At 44.5% G+C, this 21,816-nt stretch overlaps 8 protein-coding genes across 12 annotated transcripts; 3 read left to right on the top strand and 5 right to left on the bottom strand.

The window, feature by feature from the left end:
* Positions 1-142: 142 nt before the first annotated feature.
* Positions 143-3,645, bottom strand: LOC108143232 (nucleolar protein dao-5). 3 transcript variants are annotated; one of them, XM_017267528.2, is made up of 4 exons: positions 3,476-3,645; positions 1,803-3,260; positions 1,348-1,515; positions 143-524 (listed from the first exon to the last, which is right to left on the bottom strand). In XM_017267528.2, exons 1-4 carry the CDS (start codon positions 3,572-3,574, stop codon positions 372-374), a joined length of 1,878 nt encoding a protein of 625 aa, XP_017123017.1. In that variant the 5' UTR covers positions 3,575-3,645; the 3' UTR covers positions 143-371. The 3 variants fall into 3 exon arrangements, with proteins under 3 accessions (XP_017123017.1, XP_017123018.1, XP_017123016.1); XM_017267529.2 differs by having other exon boundaries at positions 410-1,072; XM_017267527.2 differs by lacking the exon at positions 1,348-1,515 and having other exon boundaries at positions 410-1,072.
* A 438-nt stretch (positions 3,646-4,083) lies between these two features.
* Positions 4,084-5,752, top strand: LOC108143276. The gene is made up of 3 exons (XM_017267592.2): positions 4,084-4,759; positions 4,825-5,521; positions 5,585-5,752. The coding sequence occupies exons 1-3, from the start codon at positions 4,209-4,211 to the stop codon at positions 5,714-5,716; spliced, it is 1,380 nt and encodes a 459-aa protein (XP_017123081.1). The 5' UTR covers positions 4,084-4,208; the 3' UTR covers positions 5,717-5,752.
* Positions 5,753-6,605: 853 nt separating this feature from the next.
* On the top strand, positions 6,606-7,775 carry LOC108143271. The gene is made up of 3 exons (XM_017267587.2): positions 6,606-7,197; positions 7,252-7,583; positions 7,655-7,775. Exons 1-3 carry the CDS (start codon positions 6,864-6,866, stop codon positions 7,670-7,672), a joined length of 684 nt encoding a protein of 227 aa, XP_017123076.1. The 5' UTR covers positions 6,606-6,863; the 3' UTR covers positions 7,673-7,775.
* On the bottom strand, positions 7,599-10,793 carry LOC108143269 (putative nuclease HARBI1). Of its 2 annotated transcripts, none has more exons than XM_017267584.2 (3): positions 10,704-10,793; positions 8,628-8,855; positions 7,599-8,570 (listed from the first exon to the last, which is right to left on the bottom strand). In XM_017267584.2, exons 2-3 carry the CDS (start codon positions 8,840-8,842, stop codon positions 7,730-7,732), a joined length of 1,056 nt encoding a protein of 351 aa, XP_017123073.1. In that variant the 5' UTR covers positions 8,843-8,855; positions 10,704-10,793; the 3' UTR covers positions 7,599-7,729. The 2 variants fall into 2 exon arrangements, with proteins under 2 accessions (XP_017123073.1, XP_017123072.1); XM_017267583.2 differs by having other exon boundaries at positions 8,628-9,102; positions 10,704-10,790.
* A 258-nt stretch (positions 10,794-11,051) lies between these two features.
* Positions 11,052-11,555, top strand: LOC108143256 (small integral membrane protein 8). The gene is made up of 2 exons (XM_017267566.1): positions 11,052-11,246; positions 11,309-11,555. Exons 1-2 carry the CDS (start codon positions 11,148-11,150, stop codon positions 11,465-11,467), a joined length of 258 nt encoding a protein of 85 aa, XP_017123055.1. The 5' UTR covers positions 11,052-11,147; the 3' UTR covers positions 11,468-11,555.
* LOC108143255 (eukaryotic translation initiation factor 2A) lies at positions 11,455-14,604 on the bottom strand. 2 transcript variants are annotated; one of them, XM_017267565.2, is made up of 4 exons: positions 14,315-14,596; positions 12,976-14,140; positions 12,632-12,912; positions 11,455-12,277 (listed from the first exon to the last, which is right to left on the bottom strand). In XM_017267565.2, the coding sequence occupies exons 1-4, from the start codon at positions 14,352-14,354 to the stop codon at positions 11,826-11,828; spliced, it is 1,938 nt and encodes a 645-aa protein (XP_017123054.1). In that variant the 5' UTR covers positions 14,355-14,596; the 3' UTR covers positions 11,455-11,825. The 2 variants fall into 2 exon arrangements, 1 of the variants encoding a protein (XP_017123054.1); XR_001774328.2 differs by having other exon boundaries at positions 12,247-12,277; positions 12,337-12,912; positions 14,315-14,604.
* Positions 14,605-15,126: 522 nt separating this feature from the next.
* Positions 15,127-16,265, bottom strand: LOC108143138 (matrix-remodeling-associated protein 7). The gene is made up of 2 exons (XM_017267385.2): positions 16,045-16,265; positions 15,127-15,987 (listed from the first exon to the last, which is right to left on the bottom strand). The coding sequence occupies exons 1-2, from the start codon at positions 16,174-16,176 to the stop codon at positions 15,613-15,615; spliced, it is 507 nt and encodes a 168-aa protein (XP_017122874.1). The 5' UTR covers positions 16,177-16,265; the 3' UTR covers positions 15,127-15,612.
* Positions 16,266-16,741: 476 nt separating this feature from the next.
* LOC108143146 (cyclin-H) lies at positions 16,742-18,315 on the bottom strand. The gene is made up of 5 exons (XM_017267392.2): positions 17,922-18,315; positions 17,411-17,612; positions 17,127-17,355; positions 16,954-17,065; positions 16,742-16,895 (listed from the first exon to the last, which is right to left on the bottom strand). Exons 1-5 carry the CDS (start codon positions 18,233-18,235, stop codon positions 16,778-16,780), a joined length of 975 nt encoding a protein of 324 aa, XP_017122881.1. The 5' UTR covers positions 18,236-18,315; the 3' UTR covers positions 16,742-16,777.
* Between the last annotated feature and the right edge of the window lie 3,501 nt (positions 18,316-21,816).

Genomic DNA, 21,816 nt, shown 5'->3' with positions numbered 1-21,816 from the left:
AGGATTTAAGTCTAAAAAGGTTTATAAAAAGTCAGCAATAGGCCTTCCGGTTACATCCAGATTGATCAGGAAAAGAAAGGGTTTTATCCGCTATAGCAATAGTAAGCACTAGTTTGGATGAGGAAAAAGATGGCTAAAGAAGTTTAGTTTGGTCACGGTTTTATTGACCGCCAGTTCGCATTGATCAAATTCAAATTAAAACTTAGGATATAAAAGCAAAGGACTTTTTTAAATCAAATCAAAAGTTTGGAAAGACTTTACATGTTGGCGAAAGTATTGCATAAAGAAACTATTCTATATAGTTACTCCGCTTGCTTACAGACTAAACGTATCCTTTAGAATATTGATTATTTCATAGTGTATGTATAAATCTAGTCAAATTTTATTGAATTGACTCCCGTGTCAATTTGGCCGCCTCGATAGCTGCCACGCTTCTTCTTGGTCTTCTCGTGTTTGAAGGACTTGCCGCGCGTGTGCTTCAGGTCCTTATTGGCCCGCTCGCCCCAAGAGCCGGCAGCGTTTTTCTATCGTGGTTTACAAATAATATAAACAGGTTAGTCGATAACAACATTACTGCATCAAGGATGTGTTTGTGTGTGTATGGGTGTTTACGGGTGGGAGGTGCTAACTAAAACTAACTCTAATTGTCGAACGTGATCTTTTTGTTTGGCTTGGGCGCCGACGAGTCGAAGGACTTGTTACCAAATCCACCACCACGTCCGCCACCCCCACGGCCACCACCTCCCCGTCCGCCAAAGCCGCCGCCTCCACGGCCGCCTCCACCACGTCCGCCAAAGCCACCGCCGCCTCCACGGCCACCACCTCCGCGTCCGCCGAAGCCACCTCCTCCACGTCCGCCGCCGCCGCCTCGTCCTCCGCGTCCACCGCGCTGATTGTTGTCGAAGCCTCCGAAGCTCTTGCGATCGCCAATCTTCTTGAAGCCGCCTCCCTCGCCGCCATCCTCGCCGTTACTCTTGTTGGTCTCCCAGGTGCTGCGATCCGGACGTCCGGCGAACCCGGATCCGCCACGGCCGCCACGTCCATTGTTGTTGTGCTTCTTGAAGCCGCCGTCCTGAAATGGGAGAGAAACGCCAAAGAGGGCAAACCACAAATTAGCAACGATTTGAAATGCAAGTTGGGTTGCAAAATGGATAAGTGGAAAGTGCCACAAGTGATTTGAGTTTTCTACGCGGCGCAAACATGCTAATTTGTGTGTCACCCTCTTCTCGGCCTCTCGGAAAACCCTACCTGCCCCAGCCCCCAGCCCTCTCAGCCCGAACACTCCGAACACCCCGAACACACACACACCCACCCAGATGCGCGACTCAAATCCACTGCGGCACTCACCTTCGCCTCGAAAGACATGTCCTGGACACGGCTGTCCACGAGCACCTCCTCGGTGCGAACCCGCCGGAAGGGTGACCGTCTACGGCCACTTCCCCCTCCGCTGTTGTTGGACTGATTGTTCCAGCTATTGTTGTTGTTGTTGTTGGGTGTGGAGGTGAAACTATTGTTCTGCGAATGTTAAACAAATAGAAAATCAACTGTCTTCACAGGATTCGGACAAGGTGTAAAGAACTTTGGAATCCAAACAATATGTTCGATTTGACCATATTTTAATCATTCTTTATAAACTCGTAGTTAACAGGCAAATAATTTAATACAATAAACTGCTTTAACCAGCATGTTTCAGATATTTCTGACGACTAACTTGAGATCTTTTTTTGGACAACCCAAACTTCTCTTGTTTAGGAAACTAATCCAGAATTCGCATGCCCTGAAAATACAATAAACTGACTCACCTGCTGATCTCCCGATTTGACAAAGTTGTTGTACTTCTTGTTGGGAGTAGCGTCGTCCTGGTCACCACCACTGAACTTGCGCTTCTGGGCGGGCTTTGCTCCGCCATTGGCCAACGCCTTGGGCTTCACCTCGCCGGATTCCTCGCCAGAGTCGTCGCTGCTGCTGCTCTCCTGCGCCTTGGCGGGGGCAGCGGTCTTCTTGACAGTTGGCTTCACAGCAGGCGCCTCATCATCGTCGCTAGAGTCCTCGCTGCTCGAGGCGGCAGCCTTGGCCGGTGCCTTGGGAGCAGCTGCCTTGGCAGGCTTTTCGTCCTCAGAGCTGTCGCTATCGTCAGAAGAGTCCTCGGAGTCCGCTTTCTTGGCAGGAGCAGCCTTTGCAGCAGGCTTCGCTGCCGGCTTCTTGGGAGCCTCATCCGAGTCGCTGTCGTCACTGGATGATGAGTCGGCCTTCTTGGCTGGTGTGGGCTTTGGCGTGGCAGCAGCCTTTTTGGGTGCCTCGTCTTCCGACGAACTTTCTTCACTGGAGGTTGCAGCCTTCTTGGCGGGAGCAGCCTTAGCTGGTGTGGCCTTGGCTGGAGCAGCCGCCTTCTTGGGTGCCTCGTCTTCCGAAGAGCTGTCTTCGCTGGAGGATGCAGCCTTCTTGGCCGGTGTTGCCTTGGCCGGAGCCTTTGCTGCGGGCTTCTTATCATCATCGGAATCGCTGTCCTCGCTGCTGGAAGCGGCAGGCTTAGCGGCAGTTTTAGCGGCAGCCTGGACCGCAGGTTTTTTAGCGGCTGGCTCGTCGTCGGAATCGCTATCCTCACTGGAGGATGCAGCCTTTTTAGCCGGAGCAGCCTTGGCCGGAGTGGCCTTTGCCGCTGGTTTCTTTTCCTCCTCGGAACTGCTGTCCTCGCTGCTCGAGGCTGCCTTCTTGGCGGGAGTCGCCTTTGCTGGCGCTGCCTTCTTGGGTGCCTCGTCTTCCGAAGAACTGTCTTCGCTGGAGGAAGCAGCCTTCTTGGCAGGTGTCGCCTTGGCCGGAGTGGCCTTTGCTGCAGGCTTCTTTTCCTCCTCGGAATCGCTGTCCTCGCTGCTCGAGGCTGCCTTCTTGGCGGGAGTTGCCTTTGCTGGCGCTACCTTTTTGGGTGCCTCGTCTTCCGACGAACTGTCTTCGCTGGACGAATCTGCCTTTTTGGCGGCTGGGGCTGCCTTGGCCGGAGTGGCCTTTGCCGCTGGCTTCTTCTCCTCCTCGGAGCTGCTGTCCTCACTGCTAGAGGCCTGCGGTTTGGCGGATTTGCCGTTGGTCAGTGGAGCCGCCGCGGCTGCTGGCTTCTTGGGGGCCTCTTCCGCATCGGAGTCGGAGTCGCTCTCATCGCTGCTGTTAGCCGCCGTCGCTTTGATGGCCGGAATCTTGGTGGTGCTCTTCGTCTGGTAGAACTGCACAATCTCTGTCAGCTTTGGCGTGCTCTTAGCTACGCTGGCCTGTGGGAAGGAAAAGTGGAAAGTTGTTGGTTAGCGAACACGTGGTCACAGAGGTGGTTCAGATGGGCACGGGCAGGTGGACGGACCACGAAGCATGTACCATGTACTGAATAGAAAACCGGCTTCTTTATCCCGCCCTGCGGAGGCAGACGTCACAGGTTTTTAGTGCATCCAAAGCAGACACATTGCACTTGCCGCCTTGCAACGAAACTTACCGCCTTCGTCTTCTGCTGGTAAACCTTGGCCAGGTTCTTGTCCTTGGACTGCAGGTACTCCAGAACGATTGCATCAGTGATCTTCAGCAGGTCCGTCATGATTGTTTCAACTATTTATTCTTATTTTCGATCCGCGTTTAATTCCTAGCCGCACGCTCGTTCACACAAAAAAGAATGCGCACACACACGTGTTTTGTCAGTTAAACGGTCTGGCAACTTAAGACGACGGTCACACGGTCTGGCCACCCTGCACTATCTGGCCTTTACGCGTTTCGCAACATTTGTAGTACAGTAGATATCCGCTACGAAAAAAATTTTAAAATTTCTTTACCAAAAGAATAAAATATATATTAATATTTTATTATTGAAAAAGTTAATATTAATAAATTAACGTATTAAAATAAATACATATGTAAATTACTAAAAGCCCCGAACAGATGGTAATGTAAGTAAGAGTTTTACATCTTTCTAATTTTTTCTTTGTCCCTAATTCGAATTAAAAAATGTGCGATTTTAAGAAATCAAAAAATAAATAAATAAAGAACAAGTGTAGTGAGACCTTTTACGTTTTTTTTTCGGTATATTTAGGCGCTCCGCGAGCGGTCACACTGAGGGGGGTAATGTATTTTTGTTTGTTATTCAATTGGGCAGCGTTGTGTGGAAGGATTCAGAAACGAGTATTTTACCAAGTCTACTGCTAATCCGGATCCGGTAACGAGGACTCGCCACGGCCATGGCTGCGGAGGCGGTTTGCCAAATCCTGCGACTAAACGACGACTGTCTGGACGAGATCTTCGACCGCCTGCAAGACCTGCCGACCGAAGTGTCCTTCGCGCGGACCTGCCAGCGACTGCGACACATCTCGCTGGCCAAGTGGCGCACCAGCCGTGCCTACGAGCAACTGGATCTGGACAAGTGGCGGGAACTGCTGCCCAACTACGAGGATCTGGTCTATTTCCTCACTCAGATGCGGCCGCACATCAGGGAGATGTGCGTGAGCAGCTGTTTGTGCGCCCTGCTGAAGGACCTGGACGAAATGCACATCGCTGAGTTGCCCCTGGTGGCAAGTTTCTACTACGATCCCGAGGACGTCGACTGTTACCCATCGAACCGGAGCATTCGCAAGCTGGCCCAACTGCTGCCGGGATTGCGCAAGTTGCGCCTCACCACGCCCATTGACGGGCGGTATCTGTCCCACTTCCAGCACCTGCAGGAGTTGCATCTTTACGAGGACCAGCACAAGGCCTACGAGCTGCAGCAGGAGTATCTGGACGAAGTGTGTCAGTGAGTAGAGAAGTCTAAAGTACTGACTGTTTGCAACTCGCCCATTCTTTTCACTTGCCCCGCAGCAAGCTGCACGATCTTCGGGTTCTGGACATTCGGACATACGACATGATCAGCAAACTGCAGCTGGGAAACTGTGTGCAGAGCCTCAGGAAGCTCGCCGTTCTCAAGCTGAATCTGGCCACCTTGAAGCCCATTTTGCCGGCAGTGCTGGATCTGCCTTCCCTCAGGCAACTAGTCGTGCTGCTGGACAACGAGTGGCACATACCACCGATGGTCAGCCCGGATAGCTACGACCACAAGATCCGCGAGGTCGGCGAGTTCTACGAGATCATGGAGCGCAAGGCCACGGATATCGTGGGCTTTGCCGTGGACGGCTACTATATGCCCCTGGAACCGGGCTGGGATGAGAAGCTGCCCATTTGGCCGCATCGCCGGCTTAAGCGCCTGGCCATTTGCAGCTGGACCCATGCGGCCGACTACCTGGAGCGCTACACTTGTATGACAGACCTCCAGCTGCTGTGCCTTCGCAACTGGAGCCATCTGAGCGACGAAATTCTGGTCAGGTTCGTGGAGCTCTGTCCGAGACTGGAACACCTGGACGTGTCCTATTGTCGCGATCTTACGCCGCAATTTCTGCCCCGCGCCCTCAGTGTCCTTAAGCAGCGAGAACCGTACAAACAAAAGCCAGGATTTGGACGGTCGCCGCCGCTGCTGCTCTACTATGAGCTCAGTGGCTTTGAGGATTTTGTGGATAAAGCGGTAGGTATTTCACATCCAGTCTTGCTCTATTTCTCTATAATGGTCTCAAATGATCCACTGCAGAATCTCAAAAGTTCTCCAGAATATCGGGGATATATTGTGTTCACAGCTGACTTTCCCGTCGGTTCGGAGCGGGGTCTGAGCTTTGTGGACCGCGGCTATCAATTTGAATTTGACTGCCCTCTAAATATGTAAATTAAATAATATAATAAATATTTATTATTAAATATTATGTGTTGCACAAAACATCACAAGCTTGTATTATTCCCAGGTTTGAGGAACGTTCAGCTTAAAAAGAACTGCCCTCCCATTTTAAATATGCCTTTTTTTTCGAGACTACATTTTTTTCTATCAAACGAGTGCCAGATAAAAATTGATTAACACTGCATTTTATTTTATTAAATTAACTAAATTTTTGAATTTTTTTAGTGAGTAACCGGTAGTTAAGTTTTAGAGACGGTTTCTCATTGTCAAGTTAAAATATATGTGCGATTTAACTACTAGCCAACTGAGCAACAAAAGAAATTGTTAACCGGTAATTTAACTGAACGTTAATAAATAACTGTGTTATTTTAACTGTCAAACACGGTATTGCTTAAATGAAGTCAGCTATTTAAGAAGGATTATATCCGCGTTCAATTAGTGGAAAGCTATAAAAACATTTTGAAAAATAAGAAGTGGCAACATAGAAACAATAAAAACTTGACAGAAAATATATTTTTTTTCGCGTTTAATATAAATAAAAAATTATGTAAATTGTACTATAAAAAGAATATTAAATTGAATATTATTAATTTCATCTTATAAAAAATAAGCTTGATTTTTTTTTAGAACATTACACCCGCTTATCCTAAAACTTTGTTTCGAGAAAACAACCTTTACTTTAAAGGTCTACTGGAGCTTCCCCCGAAAATCAACTATAACTTCCAGAGTTTTGGAAATTGTGGCTTGAAATTTTTACGGAATATTTAAAAAAAAAAACTAAAAACGTTTATTAAAACCGAGAAGGCAATAATTCAAAATTAAGCCGATGATAGCCAAAAAAAAATAGCTATGCAAGAATACCCTTACTGAAATATTTATCGTGAACGGCAAAACATCTGTTTCAACTTAACTAACAGATAGAGTCTTAACTGCGGCTGTTACACATTCCGACACGCATTTTGTTAGTTTACCAGAAACATAGACATATGTGCATATTTGAGCAAATAACCACTACTTTTATGTCAACCTGGAGGTTAAGTGCAGTTTCTCAAACATATTTTTATCTTACGGACTTCAGGACGAAGGTGTGAACTATATGTACCTATGTACATATGTCGTTTGATCAACAATACTGGAAATGAAGAGGCATAGAAACCAGTTCAAGCGAGGTCAAAATTTTTCTACGGACGAAGAGTTTTTGCTCATCACTTTAGCCGCCGAGCAGAGAAAGATTTTCGAAAATAAAAGATGCGATGCTGTGACCTGGAAAGCAAAGGAATTAGCCTGGGAAAATCTGGCGGCCACCTATTCGATCAAGTCTGGGATTAAGCGCTCCGGTCACAGCTTACGAGCCAAGTACGAGAGTTTAAAAAAGAAACTTAGCGGTGGCTTACCCCAATGGCAGCCGCCCACAATATCCGTTTCCGAAAAACTTAAGGCAATACTTGGAGATGAGGACTCTGACAGTGATTGTAAGTCTTGATTGTTAATTGCTGCTAAAGACCACGCCTTCATTTGACTTCCAGGTGTTATGACTGAGACGCCGTCGGAGGGTCCTTCGGGATCTTATTCGGATATAATCGATTTCATTGAGGAGAACTCTGATGAGAATGTGGCTTCCAAGCCAAGGACACTGGTTGCACCACCTAGAAGTCCGTCTGCCCGAACAGAACCCAAAAGATGTGACATTGGCAGTCTATTCGAAGAGGAAAAATTGCGATTGATCAGGGCACAGCGTAAGTTCTACGAACAGGAAAATATTCGGGCACAGGAAAAACACCGGGAGGAAATGGCAAACTTAAGTGCGAAACGCGAGTTACTTTGCTTAGAAATAGCTGAAAAAAAACAAAAACTCTCTGTAAGCAAATTGAAATTGATTTGCTAACTTGCTAATTTTATGTAATATTTCTGCTTATTGCTACTTTGCAGGATGCTCCAAAGGATTGATGTTCTCTAATCTCAATTTACTCTAAGACTAATAGATAAAGATATTCAATTTTTGTATTACCTATCGAAATACTTATTAATAAAATCGTTTCTGTGAAACCCATCGGAGGCATCCACTATGTCATCGATTTCCTCGTCATCCTCAAACGACTCCGGTGACGAATCCTCAATCTTGGGTGGCAGTGGATCCTTTTCCTGGATGGCTATGTTGTGGAGCACCGCACAGGCAACGATGACCACTTTGGCAGTATCAACATGGATGTGCATTCCGTAGGACAGAACCGGAAACCGTTGTTTCCAAGCCTCAAAACACTTGGAAACTATGTTGACAGTGGCGATCTGGGACTGATTGTAATGTTTTTCCGCCTCCGTGGTGGGCTTAGCAACGGGGGTCATCATGTACTTGCTTGACTTGTAGCCATTGCCCAGAAGAACACTATTTTGGAATTCACCGCTTTCCCATCGCTGTTTCAATCGACTGTTTTCGAAGATGGTGCTGTTTGGAGTTGAGCCAGGCCACCTGGCCACCAAATCTTGGATAATCAACTGCGCACTGGAAACGGCCTGGACCTTCAATGTGAAGTGCCCTTTCCGGTTGCGGAATGCTTCATCTTGTCTCTGCCCTGGGGATTTGATCCGAATATGTGTGCACCCAATGGCCCCCATCACATTAGGAAAATTGGATAGCTTTTGGAGTCCTTCCACAACGTCATCGGGATCGCCAAACTTGATGTACTCCCTGGACATGGCAGCAATGTGGAAGGAAACCTCTTTTACGGCTCGACAAGCGGAGGATGTGCTCACATTGCAGAAGTCACCGACGGCCACTAAAAAGTTTCCACAGGCATAGAATCGTAGGGCCAACAATAGTTTGTCCTCCGGACTCAGAGCGTAGTTTCTGTGCAAATTTATAGCGTTAAAATGGGCATCTTTCGCAGTTCAAAATGTAACAAACCTGGATGTCAGGTGCTCCATTTTCCATCCTATTTTTTGTAAAAGCATCGAGCAAGTAGCCTTCGAAACCCGAAACTTAGTTATAAACTCATCATCGTCCATATCTTTCAAAAAGTTGGGCCTCGTTTCGTATACCCGGGGCTTACGATGTCGTATCTCCAAATCTTCATCAGAGTTTTCCATTGAGTTTAGGTAAATAGCGCGACTCAAATTCATTTCGTTTAAATTGCTTTCATAAACAATGAAAGCAGAAGGTTTTTATGTGAACGGCTAAAATGCTGTCAGCTGTTTCTAAATATTCAACAGGTAGAACCTCTACCCAAAATTTGTATCTAGGTTTTTCGAAAGTGTTTTTAAATAATTGCATCCCTTTTTTTAATCTAATTTATTTAAAAACTTCGTCCTAACGCTACAAGTATAATACTTGTAATTTAATGCGGAAAAGTTAATTTGTAATCAATAATTTTAATTTAACGCTGCAATAAAATTTTTAATTATACTTATATTATTATACGGATTTTTATAGATTATTCAAGGAAGCTTATATCATATTTACATCAAATAAAATAGTTTTCTCTTATTCATTGGGGGGATTCCATAATTGATTTAGGTACATTTTTCGTTAAAAAAAAGTAAATGAATCCACATATAAATTATTAGCCAAAATGACTGGCAAATCACTTTTGGTATGCCCTAAGCGACCAAACCTCTGAATTTCTGAAAATTCAGCAGTAATTTAAACTAATAGGTTGTACTGTCTAAACCGCTCAATAAGTTCCCGGCCTAACAAGGAAAAACACTTTTTTTTTGAAAATTTTGTTTTATTCATCAATATAGTTTCCATCTACGGCTATACACTCAGTCCAGCGCTTCTCCAACCTTTCTATGCCATTTTTGTAGAAAGATGAACTTTTACCCTCAAAATAGGTCTCAGTATCGACAATCACCTCCTCATTTGATCGATATCTCTTGCCTTGGAGGTGCTTTTTGAGATCTGAAAAAAGCCAGTAGTCACTGGGGGCCATATCTGGAGAATAAGGTGGATGCGGCAGAAGTTCGAACCTCAATTCACTCAATTTCACCATTGTTGCCATAGACTTGTGGCATGGTGCATTATCCTGGTGAAACAGTGGTTTCTTCTTGGCCATATGTGGACGTATTTCCTTGATAACGCGATCCAATCGATCCAGCAGTTTTATATAATATTCGCTGTTTATTGTTTTACCTTTTTCCAGGTAGTCTATAAATAAAATCCCATGTGCATCCCAAAATACAGTAGCCATAACCTTACCCGCCGATATTTGTGTTTTGGGACGCTTCGGACGGCTTTCGCCGGCTACCACCCACTCAGAAGACTGACGACTGGATTCTGGAGTATAGTGGTGTATCCAGGTTACATCCATGGTTACGTAACGGCGAAAAAAATCGATCCTATTGCGCTTCAACATGCTTAAACACGTCTCGGAAGCATCGATGCGTTGTTGCTTTTGGTCCGGTGTTAGCAATCGCGGCACCCACTTCGAGCAGAGCTTTCTCATGTCCAAATGTTCATGTAATATCGTAAACACACTGCCTTCCGATATCTTTGAGGCATCAGCTATCTCCTTTAATTTCAATTTGCGATCGGCCAATACCATTTTTCGGATTTTTGCCACATTTTCTGGCGTAACTGCTGTTTTTGGGCGACCACTGCGTTCAGCGTCTTTGGTGTCCACACGACCACGTTTAAATTCATTGTACCAATCTTTGATGGTTGATTTTCCCGGAGAAGAATCTGGGTAATGTTTATCAAGCCAAGCTTTTGCTTCTACTGTATTTTTTCCTATCAAAAAACAGTGCTTAATCAGGACACGAAACTCCTTTTTTTCCATATTGTAGAAAGACCCAAAGGTTGTATTACTTAAAAATTTGTAACTTAAAAGCACGTGGTCACAGAGTTGTATAATTTTTACACAGAGCTTATGATAATCGACACTTTCGTTAAGAAATATCTTTGTTTTCTTACTACTGCTCCTTATATGTCGGGCCGCGAACTAATTGAGCGATGCGAATATGCACATATTTTTTCATTACTTACATGTTGGGACCAGTGTTGCCTTCTTAATTTTAGTAGAAAAGCGCGACTACCCTGATGTTTCAGCAATTCAACAAAATGGGTTGCTGAAATTTCAGCCAGTTGGATATGTATGGAACAGCTGACGAACAGCTGACCGAATTTCAGCAATTCAGAGATTCAGTCGATGAAAATTTTCAAAAATTGTTTTAAATCCTAAAAGACCTTTAAGTTTATGTAGTAGAAAAAAAGTACACCCTACTTCTCTTAATGGCCTAGAGATACAAATTAAGTCCTTTTACTTTGGTTTTAAACTGCAGGTCAAGCTTCACCGTATCCAACATTAGAGGTATTTTGCCCTGCAACGGTCACACTGCCCGCACAATGCCCCAACCTTTTCACATGTTTATATTTACAAATTCATTGTGCAATAAATTAACTGGCGACTGAGCGGAGTACGCGGACACGATGAGCGAGGGAAAGCAACAGAATCCGGGCGATGGCATCCGTTCCATGCGAAGCACCGGGGTCTTCCGGCTGATCAATTTTGAGCTGTACACGAAACCGGTAGGAATGCAATAAAGCCCAACTTTTGAATGAACTAAGCAGCTATATAACTACTTTGGCAGAACAAAATCATCATGGGCCTGGGATTGACCGCCTTTGCCGGGGTTTTTGGCTACATCGCCTACATGCGCTACAAGTACGAGAGTCTGGGCTACTATGTAGCCGTCCAGGAGAACGGACAGGAGAAGTTCGTGAAGAAGAAGTCGAATTGGGAGCAGTAAGTCCACCCGGCGGAAGAGCGATCTTGGTGGAAACATCTTTATTTACTCGGTAGCACAATTTGGTACATAAATTTGTTTTGTTTGGGGAGTTACTGTGTGCTTTTTTTTGCCAAAAAATAGTTTTAGAAATCACAATAGTAGAAAAATGTTTTTTTTTTTTTTTAACTAGAAACTTATTGCGGCAAAATGGGGGCCGCAAAGTGAGCGTTAAACAGCAGGAAGGGGGACGGACTGGAGGTGAACACGGAGTGGAGCTGAGAGTAGGTGGTGTATCACAATCACAAGAGCAATTTACTCCTCGCTTCTTCGTCCTTCTTCGCCGCCGTCGTCGTTGTCGTTGTCGCCATCATCGTCTCCCTTAGGCCGACAACTTGAGAGCCTTGAGCTCGTCCAGGTACCGTGCTTCCATCTTAATCTTGTTCAATTGGTTCAGCTCCAAGGTCTCGCCCTGACTACGGCGCACCTTTAGCTTCTTGATGTCCGACAGCTTCTTGGCAACGCTGCGTATCTTGCGGTCCTTCTCGCTGATGTTCTGGCCATTGGCCTGGCCTTGGCCCTCTCCCTGCGGATTCTGGTGCTGATCGGCCGCGTTATCCTGCTGGTGTTTCTGTCTGGGAGTGGCCTGCTGCCTCGGCTCGTCTCCGGCCACAGACACAGCAGTCGGAGCAGCTGGAGCAGCTGAATCGGCGACCTCGGCCGCGGCACAATCCGCATCGCCGCCGTTTACAACAATGACATCCTTCCTAGCGCTCCGGGGCTTATTCTTGTTGTTGTTGTTGTTCCTCTTGTTTCCATTTCCATTGGCACCACCTGCAGGCGGAATAGAAATGCAAACAGCAATTAGCAAACACACAGCCGAACCTACTTACGGCCGCGTCAATCCCTAATCCTAATTGGCATGTTAGTACATAATATGTGTGGGTGTGTGTGTGTGTGTGGAAGGGGTGAAAGGAGCTGAGAGGAACTGCATGAGTCGGTGAATTTAGTAGCGCTTGTGCTGGTAGGGCCGGTAGCGCCGGTTGGGACGACTGCTCGAGGTCCCGGTAGCCGGCGGACCTTCGCGTCCATTGCCCACCAGCAGCTGGCTCTGTCCCTGTTCGCTCCGCCGCATGATCGGATTGTCCAGGTCGTACTGCCTGTGCCAAAATTGCCGCGTCGCATTACCTGCTGCTGCTGCTGCCGGCGCCAGTCCGGGAACACTCGGCTGGGGCAGATACTTTTCCGGATTCTTGCCCTCCTTCAGCAGCCGCAGATGGGGCGGTGTGTAGGCCTTCTTGCTGGCCTCCGGTTGGCTGGACTTGATGCCCTCGTGCTTGGCCTTGGTGATCTTGGGCTCGCTGAACGTCTTGTCCGCGAACTGCTGCCACTCGATGCCCAGTAGCTCCTGGCCCTGCGGCCACATGGTCTCGTGCAGCAGGGCGCCCGAATAGTGGTACACCTTGAACCTGCAGGAGTTTTTTTTGTATTTTGTTAGCGTTATAAAGACGATTACTTGGGTAACCACTCACCCATTGCTGATGCGAAGCCTGGGCGCCGTGGTGGCCGTGACGAACCACTCGCCGTTGGGATGCCACTCAAAGACCGTGGTGTCGGCGCACTTGAGGTTCGCCAGCCTCTCGCGTTTGGACACATCCCACACCTCAACGGCACCGGGCAGATTGCCGAAGCCGGCGAGCACAATGAGATTGCCGAACGGATTGAAATAGGCGCAGTTGCGCGGTCCCTCGCCAAAGTCGAAGACCACATCGCACTTGAGGTTGTAGAGGGCCGCCTTGGAGGGCATGAAGCCGTAGACGACCACAAACTCAGTTGCCTTGGGACTCCACTTGACGCAGTGCACCGGACCCTCCTTGGAGAGCGGCACGGAGCAGGTGTCGCCCTTGGTGGCCATGAAGTGCACCGCCTGGTTGCCATAGTAGGAGGCACCGCTCTTGTCCACCTCCGTGCTGGTCAGGAGCAGCAGTCCGCTGCCGCGCTTGTTCCACAGCATCTCGACGCGGTCCGCTTGGAAGAAGCTCTTGCAGGCGACGGTCTGGTTCTGACCGAGTGCCGGGTATTTGTACAGCTTGCACATGGAGGGCGCCCCCTTGGCGCCCGGCGTGTAGAAGGCCAGAAAGGGCGGACAGTTGCCGGGGCCCAGCGACAGCATTCCGCCGCGACTGCCGCCGATCTTGCGCGACGTGGTGGCGAACCCCTTGTCGGTGCCCTCGCCGAGGTCATAGAAGAGTGCCTCGCCTCCGACGACCAGGGCGAAGATGGACTCGTCCGCCGACCAGGAGGGCTGCCAGTCCGTCTGGTTCTTTTGAACGATGGCGAACACCTCGGCGCCGGTGGCCACCTCGTAGACGAGCAGATTGGGCGAGCCCTCCGGCCGGTCCTTGGTGATGGCATAGTGCTCCCAGGTGCACAGGTAGCTGCCACGTGGCGAGAACTGGAGGTAGAAGGCCTTGGGCCTGGGCAGGACACACTTGACCGGCCAGCTGGCGGCGCTGTCCTGGCTTGCCTGCAGCACCTTGACCTCCTGGCCGTTGGAGAAGGCAAAGTACCGGCCGTCGGAGCTGAAGCAGATCGAGCGCGAGCTCTTCGTCTCCTCGCGGGGCAGGTGGGGCTTGTGCTCGAAGGGCTGCTTGGAGCCCGCCGAGGACCACAATTCCACGGCCACGCTAGAGCGAACTGTGAATGAGATTCAAGATTTGGCCTCGATTAGCAGGTTCAAAAACACGAGGTCGCACGTTTGGGGCTTCTCCCATTGCGCCGGGCAAGAAAAATGGATGCCTTCGATGCCCCACACACTCCCACACATTTTGGAGGTATTTTGGTTTAGGATTAAACCGCGAATATACTCACTGGCAAGGGTAGGAACAACCAGATCCGCAGCTGCAGCCATTGTCTTCCAATCTCACACGGACACACACACAGGAACACGATGTTGTTGTTGTCGTTGTTGTTGTTGTTTTTGCCGTCTGCCGTGTTCTGCTGCAGTCAGTGTTGGTTAACGGATTTGTGTGTGGACACACACGGTTGCCGTGTACGCGGTGTATCGATAAACGATAGTCAACATGCATTGGCGCCACAACGACACGTTTAACAATCAACCAAACCAAACCGAACGTATTTAGAACTGCAACAAAATTTCTGCTCCACGTGAATTTAAAACCATTTTAGTACTAATCATTTTGAAACTGACACGTCATTTCAAGCTCAACCAAAGGTGGGTTGATAGCCGATGTTTTCTGTTCGTTATCATTTTTAACAGGGTCTTAAAACCATGCAGTAATCAAAACCTTAACAGTTTGGTAAATATCTTCTGTCGGTAACAATGCTTAAATTTGTATAATGCAACTGTCGCTTAAACAGCGTAAGTCTAGTGGTGGCCTCTGGAAACTTGGAATAATTAATTATGTTTTTAAAAAAGCCCAACCTATAACTTTACTTAAGCTTAAATAATTAAAACATTAATCATTTTCAAAAACTTGAATTAACTAATCACACAAATTTAGATCCGGGTTACGTCACAGTCACTTTATCTGTTTTTTTTTTTTCAATCGAAAAACCAAGTTTTTCAGAAAATCTTAAAAATATTAAATAACACACCAGTATTAAGCTTTTAACAATTATGTTCTGCAATGAAATTTATTGCAGCCAGAGCTCGGATTATATAGCATTTCAAATTCTTTATTCAACGAGTTCTTGGAATGAAACTAAAACTATGTAAGTACAATTTAAAACTAACCAACTGATTTGGCAACTAATTATACGAAAATACTTAAGTTTTGCTATCGCTATATACATATAGGCTGTTTTCAGATCTTAGTTCAAAGTGAAAATGCTTGTTACATTTAAAAATATACATTTTTGTGTTTTCAAGCTGATATAAGCTTCACTTTAAGGTAAGAAAAATCATATAACGCTCACTTACTACAAGATATAAATAAATACGTAGTTAACTTAAATTAAAATTACATAAGGGACTAAATGAAGTTAATCATTATAGAAATGAACTCCTAAAACTAGTTTTTTTAAGGATAGCCTTACTATAAGTGAGCGGCATATGGTAACAGCAAAACTGGGACATTTGAACATTTAACTTATAGATCACACTAGTTTCTGCATTCAGGTAAGCTGAGCTTTTGTTTCCCTCCACTTCAGCGGTAGAGCCGAACCTGCTGCTTGAGATCCTGGTCGCTGATGCGATCCTGGAGGTTTAGTTCCGCCTCCTGTTTGCGCAGAAGGTCAAAAATGGCCGCCAGCTGCTCTCGCTCTATTCGGCGCTCCTCCTCGATCTGGCTGGGAGTCAAGGTCTTTTCCATCTTGTGCTGCAGCCTCTTGGCCTTGAACTGGCCCATCAGGTGGTTGTAGTTGTGGCCGTGCTGCTGTTCCTCAACGAACTCAACATCGCTTTCAGTGGAGTTCTCCTCGTAGGCCTCATCGTCGTCGGTTTGCTCCCCTTGAGGTGTCCTTGGCTCGGAATCCTCCTCATCGCGTGGCTCGTCAGCTCCCAGTCCTTCATCCTCCAGTTCCTGCAAATGAATAGTCAAATTATTCCAAGAAACGCTATTTATTTGGAAAACACCCACTGTTTTGTCCTTGAAGAAGTTGGCGAAATAGAGAGCAATTAAAACACATAGGAGCAAAGTGATTAGCGCTACAGAATAGTGTCCTGGTAGTCCAAGGAAGAGGACGTCCAGCGAGGGGAATATATTCTGCATAATGTTTTTCCTCTTAACTTGTTGTTTAATTCAGTTTTTGTTGTTTTCTTTTAGAAGCAGAGTGACCGTAGACTGCAAGCAGAATATTCCAACAATATTTTTTGGAAATCCCTCGCCATTCCATTGGACGTCAGCTCGAGCGTTGCCACACTACATTTGAAACAGCTGTTCGTTGTTATTGTCAGCTTATTTAATTTTTAATCTTTTTTTTTTTAAATCTCTTGGTTGGTTTTGATATCTTATAGCTGTCATAGAAACAATCGTAAAAGAGTTAAAAAAAATTATTAATGGTCATTCTGACTTTTCTATTTTTTAAGTAACTATGTTCATATCATTCTGTATACTCCTAGTTGTATGGTTTTATTATAACTGTATCCTAAGGCTGACATAATCGCAGCACTTTCCCGATGTGGACCCTGATTAAGCCAAATAATGTTTATTAAAACTTCGTTTGCCAAAACTCCCGGTTTAGTTCTTTTTATAACGCTTTCAAGTTATTATTTTAAAGCAAAGCAAGGCAGGTGCAAGATTTTAATATTTTTAAATATTTTAATTTTAAAAAAATTCACTGAAAAACAATCATTATAAATATTTTTAAAAACTACTGGCTTATGTTCATGGCAGATGTATCCGAGCTTACATCAGCTATGTGGAATGATGCATCGTCGGCGGGTATATCATCCTCATCGGTGTACAATCTTCGTAAGCGCTCCTTATAGCTATTTAGAAATACAGGTTATTTAAAATTTTAGCTATTAAATGTCTAATTTATCTCACAGATCGCTATCCGGATTATTTGCCTGATTGCGGCACCTATCGAGCTTTTTCTCGATGGCTTTAACCTTATCCCGATCAGGCTGTTGATACTGCTTCACCATAATTCGAATTTCTGTCAGAAAAAATATAAAAAAATGTTTTATACGGACCGCTATCTTAGCAGATCAGCTTACTTCTGACGGCATCTATGAGTCCGGGCAACTTATCCCTGGCGGAAACAAATAGAAGATCCGTAACATAGCTGTCGAGATTCTCTTGTTCTCTGCTGGCAGCGTGAAGAACAGCAGCCAATGCAATCTGCGAGGGCGTGTGAAGAAGACAGGCATCCGTGTAGAAAGTGGAATCAATAAAGCTATCAATATGTGGTCGTAGCCGCTCTGGGTTTTGCATATTACTGCGGGTCTAAAAACAACATAAAGTATAGGATATGACTTTCAGGGCCAACTCAAAAACTCACTTTTATATCTATAAGGAACCCCTCTATGGGCCTAAATGGATTGTGTATGGTGAGGTAGTAGTTGAGCTGACCAATCAGAAGTAACTCGTTGGATAGGACTATATCTGTAGCTTTATTCCTATCGCCTTTGATGTTGTTGACGAATTGGTTGATGGAAACGTTGAACTCCTCCACTTTGCAGGCAACAAACACACATGTGGCACTGAAAAGATATTTTTCATTGATATCAATTTAAAAAACATAACTAAACATGTTTGGATTTTCAGTTTTTAGGATCTTAAATAATAAAAGATTCCACATTTAGGCTGAAAATATTTCAGCTTTGTAAACTTTTTATACCTTTTCAATTGGAAATATATACCTTTAAATAGCAGGCTATTGTCTGGTGAATAAAGCTTTCAATCTTTCATTTCTTAGGCCGTTTACCGACAACATTAAATGCAAACCAAATTTAAACTTAATACATAACACTGAAGACCGAAAAACATATTTAGTTAAAGGACATTCTTACAGAATCTCCTTGGGGTGGTAGTCCATCGGCGTGTTGTTCAAGTAGAATCGTTTAAAGTAGTTGAAAGCCGTGCCGACCACGCATTTGGGCATCGGCGGATCGAAGCGGCGGCAGAAGTCGAACAGGTAAATCTCGTACTGCTTCAGCAGCAGGCGCTCCTCGGGTGGAGTGAGGAAATGCTCCTCAAGGTCGCGGCCCTGCGCCTCCGCCTCATGGTCCTCGATGTACTTGTTGTTCTGCTCCACGCGAAAGGCCACCAACTGACCCTCGTTGGCGAACGTCCAGGATCTCTTTTGCGAGCTCACGGGATACATTTTGCATATTATTCGGCGAGTTATAAAGAAGACGAAACTGGACCGCTCACAAAGCCGGCATGGTGAGACCGTACGGAGGACCCAAAAAAATACCAAAGAGAAATTTCTGAATATTTTTCGAACCAAATAGCAGGGGAATTCGTGGACCTTATATCGGCTTGTAATCGATAAATGCGGATAATAGCCTGATTCCATTGGCGCAATAGCATTTAGCTAATGCTACTCCGACATGTGAGTGACACGAACAGTTGATCTGGGTTTGTTTACTCTTGAATTGCCATAAATCAAAACGAATTGAATTACAAATCATCTATATGAGCGAGCTTACGGATATCTTAAGTGCTCAGCAGGTTATCCATAATGCTATCGAGGCATTTGACAACTTGGGACAAAATATCGCTTTTAAAATATATGCGATAAATAAATGCGATTAAAATTCATTCGCCCCGAACATTTTAAAAAAATACCGGAAAATAATGATTTTAAAGATATTTGGTTATTGCCAACACTATAGCAGCTGGGCTATTTGCAAGGATGGCGCAATATTTAATTTTTTTTTGAATATAAAATCTATTTCACTTTAAAATTACTGAAAACTAAAATCATTACTGCTGCATCTCTGGCAGGAAAGGACTCCCACATATACGGGGTTAATTTTTGCGACAATTCAAAGTAAAACAACCCAGATCAGCTGTTCGTGCCACTCACATGTCGGAGTGGCATTAGCTTAATGCTAAAGCTCCAATAGAATCAGGCATATTTAAAAAGTCCACTAATCAGGCTATTAGACTGCAAACGGTTTTCGTCGATCTGAGTACTAGACTTAAACATCGAGTTAACATCGGTAAAAATCCAAAAATCCACTTTGACGCACTTTTTCCGCATCTCTATCTGCCTATACAATACCTTTGTAAAAACAATAATGCGTCTAGCCCCAGACGCAATGACGCAATTAAGCAACCCAAGTGTAACTAGACCCTTACTTCACATATGTATATATAAAATATAAATATATTTAAAAAAGTATATATAGTGAAATAAAAGAATAAACTAAAACAATAAAATGATTTTTAAATAAAGCTTTTTACACAACTAAAGGGTGATTTTTTATCAACTTTCTTTTTGGCAGCCCTAGTTTTTACAGTTAATGCTAGTTTTTTGTCTTGTAACCCTGGTTAATGTTTTCAGCTAGGCTTATAATTTAATCATGAATCGTTTAACAAACGAAGAAAGGCTGCAAATTATTCAATTTTAGTATCAAAATAAATACTTCGTTAAGAAAGTTTCGTTGACCTTCTCTGTCGGCTATTCGGAGTATTGTGATGGAATGACGAAAACATCACAGGTGTAGCGGCCAGAATCCAAAAAGAATTACCAAGTGAATTATCAATACCGGTAGAAATGTTGAAAAGAGTATGCCAAAACTGGACTAAGGGGATGAAGCATTTAAGGCGAAGTCGCGGCCAACATTTAAATGAAACTATCTTTAAACATTTAATTATATTAACCATACTATCGGTTCAAATCCAGATTTCATTAATTTTTCTGAATTATGTGTTTTTTTTTCTTTTAAAAGTAAGAAAGCTATTAAAAAATCATCATTTGTAAATAGATAACCTTTTCAGTTGACGAGTTCGACAAATAAAAATTTGTTCCGCTACAAAAACAAAAAATGTTCCGCTACCCTATTTTTTACGTAGACTACTGACTATATGATTTTTTTCAACTTATGAGAGCCATTTGCGGACCCTGAAATTTAACGCCTCAGCTCGAAACTTTTATCGAAACATGATGCTGGTGCAACATTAACTATTGTTAAATTATTCATTTCAATTTTTAAAAATGATTGCAGCTTTATCCTGGGACCCTTTTAACAAAAGTGACATTAAAATGGATCGGTAAACATTGTCGCCGATTTTTCCGTCTATTTTTTTAACCAAAAAACTCTTTGCTCTGCCAGCTTCAACTGCCAAACCTTTTTATTCTTTTCACTAGGGCCTGACGAACTTTCGCTGAGAGTACACCTCAAATACCAGATGCAATTTATTAATATTCCTTTCGTCGATCTGAGTAGCGAGGTAAAAGTGATGGAGACTTTATTTAAAATCAATGGCGATTACTCGTAGACCAAAAGGTATATTGTATTCACGATGTATTCAGTATGTGACAGGTAGAAGGGAGCGTTTCCGATCCTGCAACTTATATATATTATAGGTCGATCTAGGCATGTCCGTCTGCCTGAGATCTCGGAAACTATAAAAGCTATTGCAGACTCCAGATAAGCTTATGCAGGACAATTTTATTTTAAAATTGGGCCACGCAACTCTTACTCTAACGCCCATAAATCGTGAAAGTCTGTCATGTCACCCTGCACAGTCGCATTAGACACAACTGTGTTCCATAGCCATATTTTGTAAAATGTTAAAATTGATAAGCGGAGTAAGGAATATCTAATAATCGAGCACTCTTCTATACCGTTCCTTTTCTTTGAGTTAAAGGATCCATTAAACCTTGCTCGTATTTTTAAGTTTTTCAGAAATTCGACCTATGGAAGTAAGTAGCTGTAGCTGTAAATAATAAGCGAAGTTATAAGCAGACGCATTTATTACAAGTCTTTGTTATTTCTATTTTTTTTATGGATACACAAAAATATCTTTCGATGGTCAGCTTCTACAATATCGGATACAAATTTACTGGATCGTTTTAACTTTAGCTAAGTTTGAAGTTTTACTGTAAGTCCTACATTTAAGCCCTATAATTGCAGCTATATTTTTGACTAGTAAGCCTGGAAAAGTGCTGCCACAGTTAACCTACTGTTCACGTTTTACCTATACCAAAAAAATGACTGAGTTTTGGGGCCAATTCCCTCTTAGGAAGCTAACTGGTTCAGCGAGACGACGCCTTCGATTGTTTAATCTCGGGACTGAAAAGTTTATGCGCGTGCGCGACACACAGGCAAAAATGCCACAGAGACAGACGGACAGATAACATATGAGATGGATTGCCGTCGGCGGGACTGACTGACTGACTGACTGACAGACGGTTGGCCTTAGCTTATCGTCAGTTTCTAGTTACGGATACAAAAGGAAGCTCGGCTCTGGGCGTACTTAAAATTCAATTGAATCTTGAATTATTGCATTGAATTTCATTGTTTGTAAATGCTCGCCCGCTGTGTCTGTATCGGGTTGTAAACTGATTTCATTTTCTCCCTGTGCCGTAGATTTATTTATTTTTCTCATTTTATTGAATGCTTCAAGTTCAGCCGTCGTAAATCGTCACAAAATGTTATGATTATTATTGGAGCATGTATTGTATTACATAAGTTGGGTGGTCTTTGGCTTTCAGGGGTATTAGTCAGCTTTATCTTTATCCCTTCTGCCTGGGACTTTACCCCCGATCGGTAGATCTCTATCGACGACACCAATAAAACTCATCGCCAGAGTATCTGCAACAAGCATCTACACCAGCGGCCACTTGTTTACCTGCGCCGCCCCATTCCTCCACATCACTGTGCATAAATGCATTTGAAAGCATATTGAGCACGCGATTCTTCCGATCCCCCCGATTTCCCCGATCCCCCC

This window comes from Drosophila elegans, unplaced genomic scaffold (genome assembly GCF_018152505.1).
Source record: "Drosophila elegans isolate 14027-0461.03 unplaced genomic scaffold, ASM1815250v1 contig_208, whole genome shotgun sequence".
NCBI classification, from domain to species: Eukaryota; Metazoa; Arthropoda; class Insecta; order Diptera; family Drosophilidae; genus Drosophila; species Drosophila elegans.
Note: the sequence above shows the minus strand (reverse complement) of the source record. Positions and strands in the feature narration are given on the sequence as shown.